We start from the raw sequence: 12,142 nt of genomic DNA, 5'->3' as shown, positions 1-12,142 counted from the left end.
GCGTGTGTGTGTCTGCGTGTGAGCGTGTGTGTGTCTGCGTGTGTGTCTACCTGTGTGCATGAGAGCGTGTGCGTCTGTCTGCGTGTGTGCGTGTGTGTCTGTCTGCGTGTGTGTGTGTGTGTGTGTCTGCGTGTGTGTGTGTCTGCGTGTGTGTGTGTGTCTGTGTGTGTGACTCACTGAGTTGGTGGACAGAGCCACAAAGTGTTTGGCCACAGCAGATTTCTGTGGAGGATGAGAGGAGAGAAGCTCGTGAGCGTGATGGAGAGATCACCACCCGACCCCCTGACCCCTGACCCCGTCTGCCTCCATTTTAAAGCGACTGTGTGTTTTAGAGCAGCTGCGTCAGGCTCGGGTCTACTCACGTCGGCGGCGGTCTGCAAGAACCAGTCTTTGGCGGACTCGGCGTTGGTGATGGTCTCCTGGGTGGTGAAGGTCTGAGAAGGTCAGAGTGAGGAACGGAGAGTTAGCAAACAGTAACTCAAACCAATAGAGTCTCTCGAAACTGAAAGCAACCGACTGAGCACGCTCAGACCCAGGAGTTAGGCGTGTGTGACCTTGGAGGCAATGATGAACAGGGTGGTCTCGGGGTTCAGCTTGGCGAGCGTCTTGGCCAGGTGAGTCCCGTCGATGTTGGAAACGAACCAAACGTCCGGTCCTCCCGCCGAGTACGGCTTCAGAGCCTCCGTCACCATCAGAGGGCCCTGAACGCACCACAACACAGTGAGTCACATGACTGCTGACGCGCGTGCGAGAGCTCAGCGGTCACTCACCAGGTCGGAGCCTCCGATGCCGATGTTCACCACGTCAGTGATGCTCTTCCCGCTGAAGCCTTTCCAGTCACCACTGCGAACTTTCTGTAAACGCACGACACAAAGGTCACGACCTCCAGGCGTCACACGCATTGACACACGCTCACAGACACACACTCACCTGGCAGAACGCCTTCATCTTGTCGAGCACCCTGTTGACCTCGGGCATCACGTCTTCGCCGTCGACGAGGATCGGCGTGTTGGAGCGGTTCCTCAGAGCGACGTGGAGCACGGCCCGGCCCTGTGAGCGCATGCGGTAACAACAACGGAGTTAGCAGCGACCCCCTCACACAAACGCACACGCTGATGTCGGAGTCACCTCCGAGTCTGAGGGCCACCTCACACTGGGATATATCACCATGGCAACAGATGCTGTGACCCTACCCTGCTCCCAGGTTAGAGATCAGCAGGTGTGACATCACCATACTGATCAATCAGATCTGTGGAATCCCCCGATCAGGTCAGGATCCATCAGCACATTCAAACAGGCTGAACTTTATTGATACAGGAGCCATTTACAGTGTTTGGTAAAAGTATAACAGCTTCCTGTGATCGATGACGTCACCACACAGCCTGATTTAAGTGATACAAACGTGTTTGCGTAAATATTTAAGATTTGTGATCCATCGTGTTGATCAGGAGCTGCTCAATCAGCCGCTGCTGAGCAATACATTGACCTTCAGTGTGTGTGTGTGTGTGTGTGTGTGTGTGTCAGCAGCTCTGAGTCTGCGCGGTGTCAGGTGGAGGATGAAGAGCGTCTCTGAAACCAACAAAATAAAGCCATCGTGGTCCGTTTGAGTGTCAGTTGGAATTTAGATGCGTACAGGTCGAGCCTGCGCAGGTGTACTTTAACGCAAGTGCACACACACACCTGAATCATTTATTCGCTCTACAAACCTTTGCTCGATCGACCTGATAAACACCTTCGTGGGATTAATGATGTCAGGATAAGTGAAGCTAGAGGAAAGCGGTCACGTGACCTTCGTTCCCCTTTTAGTTTCTATGTGGACGTGTGAGGAGGCGTTACCTCGGTGAAGTTGATCTTCTCTCCGGAAAACATCCTCTTCCGCGCCTCCTCCAGCCCCCGAGACTTGGCCTGCACACAGGAAACACACGGGCAGCAATCAGGTGACTTCAGGAAGCTCATTTCACCACCAGGAAGCGGTGACATGTCGACACGGCGCCCGCCACTGGTGCCGTGGCGCAACGCTTCTCTTTCCAAATAAAGTGTGGAAACCTTCCTGTTTCACTGGAGCTCTGAGCAGATAAGGCACGCCTCCTCCGCTCACCTTTAGCTGAACCTGCTGCTACAGGTGAGCTCCAGCTGCCTTTCAAAATCACCGAGTGTGTTCTCACCAGGGCCAGGAGCATGGCCAAGACGTCCTGGTTGATCAGGTTCTTGGAATAATCGATCAGGATGTCGCCATCATCCGTCTGCAGGGTGGTGCTGTGAGCAGAGCCAAAAACCTTTATTTACACCCAGTTTCACAGACACGCACAGAGCAGCCAAACACAGGACCTGAACAACAACAGAGCAACCGCCTGAGGGTGATGACCGCAGCATCACCCTCAGCTGACAGTGTGAGGGTCCAGGAAACGCCTCACACCGCCTCCTGTGATGGTTCTGCTCAGACTCCCTCAGCACGTGGGCCTCTTTCACGCGATGACTCAGTCTGTCTGCGGATGCGTCACAGCGCACGTACCCGCGGGCAGAACCGGTGCCCGGTTGTCCCACCCCCGGCTCCCCACCCCCGGCTCCTGTGCTTCATTACCGCCCGCATCCCGCCCTGACATCGGGCGAGTCTGTCCGATAATGGAAGCAGAACACCTGAAACTTCCTTCAGGTTTTCTGCTTCCATTAACGGACAGACGCGCCACAGGCAACCTGTCGCTCCCGTGACAGTCTGCAACGTAAACGTCAGTATGAGGTCAACCCCACACCTGAGACCCACCTGCGAGGGCCTGGTGGTGTGTTGGTGAACGCTTAGTAAGCACGTGCGCAGGTTCGGCACAAACAGGAAATCTCTGCAGACTGTCCGATAATGGAAGCAGTCGTTTTAGCAAGCAGCTAACAGTAACCCATATCGGTAGAGGAGGGAGCCACCGGGTGTCGGGCCTCTGGTCTGCAGGTTTCGGGCTCAGTACCCGGGCGGGGGGCGATGATGACGAAGGGAGTACGGGGTGGGGGGGGCTTACAGCGGAAACCCGCGGAGCGAATCGGTGACCTTGTCGGTCACCTGCGGTCACAGTCCGAGAAGGAAAATCGATAACCGGGCGGAGCGCTGAGGACCTCCAACCACGGGGATACGTCCTCCGGCTGTCCTCACCTGAACCGGCCGAAGCGATCCGGGTCGGACTCGAACAGGGCCCTCATGTTGAGGCTCGCGCCGTTTGCCTCGTGCCACTGCTTCAGCTTCTGGAAGTTTGCGTCGGCGGTCAGAGCCATGATGGCGGCTGCTCGGTGCTCGATGTGGACAAATTGAAGACGCTCCCCGGTGAGACTCGACCCTCCGCAGCCGGTACTGGACTGAATGTGGTGGGGAGTCACGGAGGAGCACCGCGAGGAAAGAGCCGCTCCCAACCAATCACAGCATAGAACCCACCACCCGAGCTCCGCCCACAGACCCGACCCGTCACGTCCTCAAAGGCAGCGGGACTGAAGTATGGAAGCCGATTAGTGACGATATTGCGTCGATATTGCGACAAGGCAGATCTACGGGGTTGGCATGGGCTGGCATGTGCCACCCTAAAATGCTCTCTTGCCACCCCTAGTGCCATCCTAGCGTTGCATATGACACTGTTGTTTATTAAAATAAGCTTTGTATCTTGTTCTATCTAATCTGAAACACCCCTAAAATAGTCAGTGATCACTGTCGGTCTCTCTCCGTTTTCATCATCACTGTTTATTTTAAAGCTCAGTGTTTAAACCCTTACCATGTAGCTGCAGCCCAGCCCATGCAGCAGTATATGAAGGACTAACCTGGTATTGTGGATGGATTATCTCAGTTGTTCTCCTGGCTGAAGTTTGGTCCGTTTACAGCATCCTGCCATGTGATTGCATTTGTCTCTAACCATCAGGAACCCTCACGTTAACTTTTATCGAGAGGAAAAAAGTTAGCGTTCATCCTCCAGCTTCACTGTTTATGTTATGCTAACATCTTTTATTTATTGTAGCCACTGAATTACTTGCTATTACTGTCATAAATTCAAACATCAAAGGATTAGACATAAATAACCACAAATTAATAATAAGTCAGCTTGCCGTTTATACAACAATCTTTCTAAAAAATAAAGAACAAATTCCATTGGCCTTAGATACAATAAAGATCTTTTCTGATGCTTTTGGACTACGGCTGAACCTGGACAAATGTGAACTCATGAGTATCCACAATTGTTCTCACTCTTCTTTGTACGATATATCTGTCAAAAATGAAATCAGATATCTTGGAATCTGGATAACTAAATGCATGGCTGATAGTGAAGAAAAGAATATTCAGAATACAACTGACAAATGCAAAAAAACTCTGAACCATTGGCTACAGAGAGATTTAACGTTGTTCGGCAGGATAATGTTGACCAAGGTTGAATCTTTGTCCAGATGAATCTGTCCAGCTTGTTCCCTAGCCATCCCACCAAGAATTATAAAAGACATCAATAAGGTGAATTTTAATCTCATATGGAAAAATAAACATCATTATATCAGTAACAGGGACGTGATAAAAGACTATGAAGAGGGGGGTTTAAAAGCAATCGATTTTGAAATAATGAATGGCATTTTAAAGATTAATTGGCTCCGATCTTTCTTGAAAAATGAAAATGAGATCTGGTGCTTGATACCATCTCTTATTTTCAACAAAGTTGGGGGGATCCAATTGAATTTTGGTGACCAGTGTTTTCATCACACTGCAGGTTTCTGACACTTTGTGTGAATTTAAGCAACAAAAAACAAAACCAACTGAAGTTACACCCGTGTTTGTAACTGAAAAACCTGATGTGTAGTTTTGTGGATTTTATACTCACTGGGCTGCATAGTTATGTATTATAGGGGCTACAGTCAAACTGCAGCCTGTCCCGGCTGCCACAGGGTGACAGGTGGGGAAACAAGCGTTCACATTCACGCCTATGGACAGCTTACAATGTCCAGTGAACCCCACCCTCCTACCTGCATGTGTTTGGACTGTGGCGGAGAGCCAGAGTACTCGGAGAGAACACACTCATGTAGAGAACATCCACACAGAGAGACCCCACCCACATGGCGGCGTTAAGCTCGGGAACTTCTTGCTGTGAGGCAACAGGCATGCCACCATGCTACCCTTATTTAATAAAAATCATATAAATATGTTTTAAAGTGTCTCCTTTGGCAGATGTAACAGCTGAACACAGCCGCTGCATTCTGTCTACAACAGAAGTCTAATCTTCTCCCATATCTGTGGACTTTGTAGCTGCTTTGCTTTCACTCTTCTGTCCAGTTCATCCCAAACCAGCTCGATGGGGTTTCAGTCTGGAGATTAGGGCTGCCACAAACGATTATTTTGATAGTCGACTAGTCACCGATTATTTATGCGATTAGTCGACTAATCAGATCATCACCCACTGGACGTAAAACTACAGCTTATTGCACCAGCAGCATCTGCTCTTATATAACTATCATTAGCTTACAGCTTTAAGCTTTTAAGGTGCTAACTAAAAATAAAGACAAGATGATAGTTTATTTAATTTTAATGACATTTGCAGATTGTTTCGGTGAAGTTTAATAAACTCCTTGCTGTCTAAAATATAACAGGACACCGGAGTAAATTCTCCAGCATCTCACACTTCTGATAATCAGCTGTCTGCTTGACGTTTATTCAGCTGTGTAAAAACTGTAACTTTAATCTCAGCCAAACCGATTTACTCAGGAACAAATAAAACACTGAAAAAAGCCAAACAATAACATGTTTAAGTTATCTAAGTGACTCATATATCATGTTTAACCTGAGTAGCGAAAGACTGCGGTGGGTTTGAAAACGATTTGCCGGGAGTCCGGTGTTCTCACGGCTCTAGTGAGCCTAGCCCCCGCCTAGCTATCGAGCTAGTGGGTAACAGACGTCTCCGAAAACGTCGGAGCGCTTTTGAAAATATGCGGTGTCTTGATAAACTGAGCAGATATTTGAGGTTTACACAGCTACATTCTGAAAATATGTTAAACGTTTATTTTGTGACCCAGAAAGAATAATAAGAGTAACATTAAAACTAACTCGCTGCCGCCATTGTTGGAAACTGAGCTGGGCTGCGCTATGAATTCTGGGACACAGCTTCTTCTTCTTCAGGGTTTAACGGCAGCTGGCATCCTTGTACATGCAGTGCTGCCATCTTCTGTTTCAGTCCGTTATTACACTCTTAAATCCTGCTATTATTCCTGCGTCTTTTGTGATCTTACAAAGCTTCAAACGACGCGTCGACTATTAAATCAGTCGTCGACGATTTTGATAGTCGACGTAATCGTGACTAGTCGACAAATCGTGGCAGCCCTACTGGAGACTGTGCTGGACCTCCACGTTTACAACCTTACCGTCTCGTTCTTCGTTCCTGAGGTGGTTCTGCCACGGCTCGGACTTATGTTTGGATCATTATCTTGCTGTAGGATGAAGCCCTCACAGACTAGATGCACACCAGAGGGTCCTGCATGGTGCTGCAGAGTGCTGCGGTAGCTGTTTTGGTTCAGGAAGCCCCTCACTCTGTACCAGTCACTGACCCTGGATCCAGCAAACAGCCCCAGACCATCACACTTCCTCCTCCGTGTTTGACAGTTGATGCCACTCACTGTGGAACAGTCCTTTCACCCACTCAACGGCGTACAAAGATCCTGTGTGATGAACTAAAGGACCTGCAGCTTGAAGTCTTCTCACAGCTGAAACTGGACTCACTACGACCACTATGAAGCTGCTTGAAGCTGTTGTCCTGTGAGCCGCCATCACACAGCTGTTCACTCTCAGGAACGTGTCCTCTGATTCGGTCGTGTCTTTGTCTGCAGACCTCTTCCTGTCACAGTTTGTTTCTGAGCCTTTGGATGCTGAAGGAAACCTCGACTTTCTTTGCAGTTTCTCTTTAAGACATTTATAAGTGTTATGATGGTCTGTCCCGGCCATCTACAGCGTACATTGTTTCAATGTCTCCAAACAGAGTTTGTTTCCCCTGCGCTGGGAGCACACGCTGGGCTCTCCAACTCATTGATAAACAGTATCCCACGTTTTTGATTTTGAGTTCACAAATACTTCTTATAACAACCAACTACTCCTGAAACTTTGGAGGTTTTAGGTCTCTGTACAGTAAAGTTACAGGATACAAATAATTATCAGGCAAAATGTCCTTGATTGTTCCAATAATCCCGTCCGATACAACGTGAGAACAATAAATGCATCATTTTCTGTTGCAACCCTCACACTCAAAGGTAACAACACTCATTTTTCACAACACTAAAACATCACTCCTTCCATGTCTAATGTCTGTGATGGGGGCGGAGTAAACTGGATCCTCACGCCGTGCCCAGTGAATGCTCGCGACACAGGGGAACACGTTCTGTCGGTGATGCCTGCCTCGGTACAACACTGGTCACGTCACGGCTTATTCCCCGATTCAAATCACAGCCACAGTGTCCCAAAGTTGTTTGTTTTTAAACCGATTTTGCACAGAGACATTTTTTTGATGTATTGATATCAGTGTTGAATATTCTTACAGTGAAAATACCCCAACTATATGTAAAATAATGCCGGCCACTTGGTTATGGCGTTCCATGTACGCCCTGCCTGCTAGCATCGTGCACCCTGCTGTTATGTGCTGGATTGTCTCATCGTTACGCAGCCTGGGGTCTTGCCTGCTGTGATAGACCCCGGCCTCCATGGATCTGTGCTCAGAGCTCGTTCCTGTGCTGCTGTGATTAGTGCCTCTGTGCTCCTTTCAGTCCAGCCACAGAGAGGATCGATCGCTTCAAACGCATCATCAGAGCAGTTCAGGCGCCGCTCTGCGTTCGTTTCACGTTCAGTCTGAGCTGCTGGAGCTTTTAGAAGAACACACCTGACTCGACGACCTGGGCTCAGCGTGGAAAACCTGTCCACGCGTCTCTGCACTCAAAGACCTGGAATTATCATCAGACCCGGGTGGAGACGCAGCTCACCTGAAGGAATGATGACCCCTCACCAGCCTGTAACCCCGCGACACAGATCAATCACCTTTACACCAAAGTGTTGACGATGACCTCTGACCTCCAGCAGACACAATGAGCAGGCGGACACAATCAGTGACTTCAATTTATTTTGCTCGTGTCATCATTAAAAACAATTATTTTCAACAAGTTTGATTTTTAAACACGTGTCAAAGTGCAGCTCCAACACCTACGGAGGCCCATCACGGCCAAATATAAACTCCAGTCCATCCAGCCATTACTCTGCACCTTTACTGGCCCTGATGAGCTTCCGTACTGGCCTTTAAATCAAGTCCTGTGACACATCGAGTCCAAAATCTCTCGCTTCCTGTTCAAGTCTCTCTGTGATTGGACGGCGGGGGCATCGACCCGTTGTCAATCACAGCAGCGAGAATCAAACTGAGAGGATGTGTTCACCGCCAAGGAAACCCTGAACGCATCCTGAGGTCACACTGCACGTGCCTGGCTGTGAGGGGGCGGAGTCAGGACTCACGTTAGTAAGAACCCGCCAAAAGTTTGAATATTGCTAACCTACGATGCTACAGCGAGCTCGTGCTTGTTCTACTTGACATCACTTCCTGCAGCGGCTACGGGCTCGCACGTTAGGGTAACCGTAGCGCAGAGTTATTTAGTGTACGAACGAGTTAACGATGAGGAAAGTGCAAAACGCACTCTACTACGGAAGACTTTAAATGCCTAAATCAAGAAAAAGCTTCAGTTTTGTCTGCAGACGCTTTTAATGTGTCAGTGTGATTTCAATCATCTGTACGTGTCTTTAGGACTCTCACAGCTGACAGCAAACATCGAATATCACGCCTGATTTAGTTCATTTGTTTTTAATGTGTCAGAATTAAAATATTTCTAGCACTTCCTGTTGCTGCAGGTTTCATTTCTCACTCTTTATAAAGTTTATTTGACATCTTAGTTCCTGAACCATCACTGAACACGCTCAAGGAACATGAAGTGAACCATCTACAAGTTATTTTCTAAACGGTGGCATTTTAAACCTTCCATATGGTAAGTATGGAATTCTAATGAATCTGTGGGAACGGATTAATTTAAGCATTAAACGTCCTCCGTACTTCCCGCAGCACCTCCAACTGAAACAAACTATGAGGAAAAACAAAGTGGCGACAGAAAGGTGAACTTTGACCTTTCGGTTAGTGTGTGACCCGGGAAGAAAAAAAAGAAAAAGAAACGCCAGTGACGTGTGCACGTCGGCGGCTACGCTAACGTGAGACCGCGACACCGAGGGAGAAAACACCAAACCCTATGCCACAACCAAAGGAAACGCGGGAAAGAAACAGCGGGTCACGACGCGTGAGGGCGAGCGGGTCGGCAACGAAGAAGAACGCAGGAAGTCTACGCAGCAGTAGAAAAATACACATTACAAAGGTGAGAGCGAGCGGGCAGCCATTTTGGCGATGAAGTTAGAGGAAAGTAAGTGCCCGTAAAGCTACGTCAGCAGGCATTGGTCGGACAAGTCGTCACAGACGGCATGACAGAAACGCCTCGCTGCTGCCTGCGAGGATTTCTCGCCGCTGCCGCTGACAGACATGGAAGGTTACGCTGCATCAAGCATCGACACCGGTGCTGGTGACAAATACACAACTTCATTATTTTCAACAAAACAGCAACAACTACTCGTCTTCCTCCGAAGAAGCTCCGCCTCTGTGCCGACAACTCCTCCCGCCGTTACTACGACGCCACTTTGTCGTCCTTCTGCAAGAAAAACAGGAACAAATGCCAACGTTAGCACCGAGAGGCGACGGACTTTAAGGTCAGAAGGACAGGGCGGAACTCCAGCTCCTACTTCCACAAGTCATGTGTTGGTCTGACAGGAGCCCTCTAACCCCGCCCCCTGAGCCTTCACTGTCTCGAAGTTAAAACACAATAACGTGACCTCACCCGGTACGCCGACAGGTCGGCGAACTCCCGGCCGGCCTGGTTTCCTCTGTATCCTCCCCTGTAGCCGCCACCGCCTCCCTGCGGTGGCCCAAAGGAGCCCCGGCTGGCCGGGCGACCCCGCCCACCGCGATAACCTGTGCCGCCGCGGCCACGGTAGCCCTGGCGTCCTCGGCTCTGACGCAGAGGGATGCCGAAGGTTTCAGCGTTCATCCGCCGCTCCTCCGCCCACGTTTGCCTCCGCTCCCTGCAAGAGAAACAAGCGGCGGTGAGCGAGAGACGCGGCACGCTACACACAGGAAGTGGTCGGGGCTATGGTTAAAGCGACTCACCTCGGGAACCCCGACCCTCCGGACCGCTCGCTCGTCTTCCTGCCGGACAGAAAACATTTCCATTGTTAGTGACCGCGCCCCCTTCAGTGTACAGAAGCCACGCCCACACTGACAGCACTCGTACCTCGTGTCATCGCAGGAGATGTTGTCGAAGAACGACTTGGACTTGTCGTAGTAGCAGTTGGGCCCGAGCGGGTCGCACTCGTCGTCGGCGTTGCTCTCGCTATTCTGAGTCTCCACGCCAGAGTCGCCTTTATCCTCGCCGTTGAGTGCCTTCTCGTCTGCGAGGCGAACAACAGAAACGGGACACGCTCAGACGAACGTTACGCTTAACGCTGCATTTCGGCCCACCGTCGGTGACCTCACCTCGGAGCTTCAGCTTGCTCTGGAACTCGCGCTCCAGCTCCTCCTTGTTGAACTGCGCGTTGGCGCTCTCGAAGTCAAAGTCCTTCTCGAACTTCATTGGGCCGTCCCGGCGCACATTGAAGCGTCCTCTGCCGCGGTGACCGCCTCCTCTTCCGCGTCTGTTAGACGGAGCACCCGCGGCAGCTGAAGAATAGAGGGAGGATGAGGAGGACATTAGTTACCGTGGTAACTAGAGGGGGAGACACTAGGACGTGAACTGAGGCACATCCACGATGACGGACGACCTCGCAGCACTTCGAGGTAATGTCACATGTTAGCAATCACACATGCAGGTAACAGGAAGTCAGGTGACACTCAACTGACTTCCAGTTACCTGATAGGACACAGTGAGGATGGACGTCACGCTCCGATTGGCTCATACTGTAAACACAGAGCGGTATGTGTGGTGCCGACGCCGCATCTACAGCCTCACCTCTCCTTGTGTCCACGCTCTCCTGCGAGTGCTGCGCCTTCTGGCTGCTCTGTCCTGAGGAGGCTGTGCGGCCATGGGCGGGGCTTCGGCGTCCCAGGCCAGGAGCCGGTGCAGTAGTGGTGGTGGCTGAGGGGGCGGCGCTGGCTGCCTGATCCAGGACCGGACTCTTCCTCAGAGGGTCCAGGTTACCTGGGCTGGTTCGACCTGCAGAACCGGGGAAAGGTCACAGTTAGTGCGACGCTACTCGATCATCAATGATCACGCCGAGAGAAACTCATATCAGAGAAACTGAGCAGGGCGTGTAGGTGTTCCTCACTTCCTGCTTCAGCACTGCAGGAGGACAGGAAGTGACTCATACAACTCTTCAGCATCACACGGTGGTGAAGCAGCGCAGGAATTTGTGCTGACCTTTGAAGTCATTTAACACAAAGTAAAGATTGCACAATAAAGCAAAAACATTAAAAGGCGAACTGCGATGGGTCCATGACACGATCACGTGAAACAAACATTTGCAGTAACAGTAAAGGCGAAATTCTCGCTGCGTCTCTGCTGCAATCGGGATTTCTTATAACAACTGGCGAGCAGACAACGCGCTGCAAGCGGCAGCTTCAACATCGCAGCTGACTTTTAATCCTCTGGACCGCGTGGAGGTCATGTGGAGCAGGAAATGAAGGCCTTGATGGCTCAGTCACGCCAACGCCACAAACCACCCCTGCTCGCTTCCTGTGGCATGAGTTACGTGGCACAAGGGTCACAGACAGACCCTCAACTAGGGCTGGGCCATATTATACCGTTCACGGTAATACCGGTATAATGTTGGGCAATGATAGGAAAATGAAATATCGCGATAGAATATGAGTAAAACGCGCAGGCGCAGTGCCTTTGTTTTCATACGCACATGGCCGATTGTTGAGTGAAACAGATGAACCAGAACTGGTTTGTAAAAACTAACCCAACTTCAGTGATGTGGAACTGGTTTGGTGTTTGTCCGTCAGATACACGACAAAGCACATTTTTTTGCAGAACATGAAAGCGACGGTCGTTATTGTCGTATTTGTCGGACTAAGATGCTCTTAAA

At 50.2% G+C, this 12,142-nt stretch overlaps 2 protein-coding genes across 2 annotated transcripts in view; both read right to left on the bottom strand.

Annotated features, from left to right (window-relative positions):
• The window catches only part of gpia (glucose-6-phosphate isomerase a), a 9,091-nt gene extending 5,662 nt beyond the window's left edge, over nt 1–3,429 (bottom strand). The window contains exons 1-8 of the mRNA XM_005753296.2: nt 3,137–3,429; nt 2,166–2,256; nt 1,837–1,905; nt 931–1,050; nt 771–854; nt 555–701; nt 363–434; nt 178–222 (exon numbers count right to left, since the gene is read on the bottom strand). Coding sequence (XP_005753353.1) covers nt 178–222; nt 363–434; nt 555–701; nt 771–854; nt 931–1,050; nt 1,837–1,905; nt 2,166–2,256; nt 3,137–3,255 — 747 coding nt within the window. The 5' untranslated portion in view covers nt 3,256–3,429. The remainder of the gene's footprint in view (nt 1–177; nt 223–362; nt 435–554; nt 702–770; nt 855–930; nt 1,051–1,836; nt 1,906–2,165; nt 2,257–3,136) is intronic.
• A 4,652-nt stretch (nt 3,430–8,081) lies between these two features.
• The window catches only part of lsm14aa (LSM14A mRNA processing body assembly factor a), a 7,072-nt gene continuing 3,011 nt past the window's right edge, over nt 8,082–12,142 (bottom strand). Inside the window, exons 4-9 of the mRNA XM_005753295.2 lie at nt 11,065–11,268; nt 10,593–10,775; nt 10,351–10,507; nt 10,227–10,265; nt 9,898–10,141; nt 8,082–9,711 (exon numbers count right to left, since the gene is read on the bottom strand). Coding sequence (XP_005753352.1) covers nt 9,688–9,711; nt 9,898–10,141; nt 10,227–10,265; nt 10,351–10,507; nt 10,593–10,775; nt 11,065–11,268 — 851 coding nt within the window. The 3' untranslated portion in view covers nt 8,082–9,687. The remainder of the gene's footprint in view (nt 9,712–9,897; nt 10,142–10,226; nt 10,266–10,350; nt 10,508–10,592; nt 10,776–11,064; nt 11,269–12,142) is intronic.

This window comes from Pundamilia nyererei, unplaced genomic scaffold, assembly GCF_000239375.1.
Source record: "Pundamilia nyererei isolate P.nyererei 1_Seehausen unplaced genomic scaffold, PunNye1.0 scaffold00419, whole genome shotgun sequence".
In the NCBI taxonomy this organism is placed as follows: Eukaryota; Metazoa; Chordata; class Actinopteri; order Cichliformes; family Cichlidae; genus Pundamilia; species Pundamilia nyererei.
This window is presented reverse-complemented; position numbering and strand designations above follow the sequence as displayed.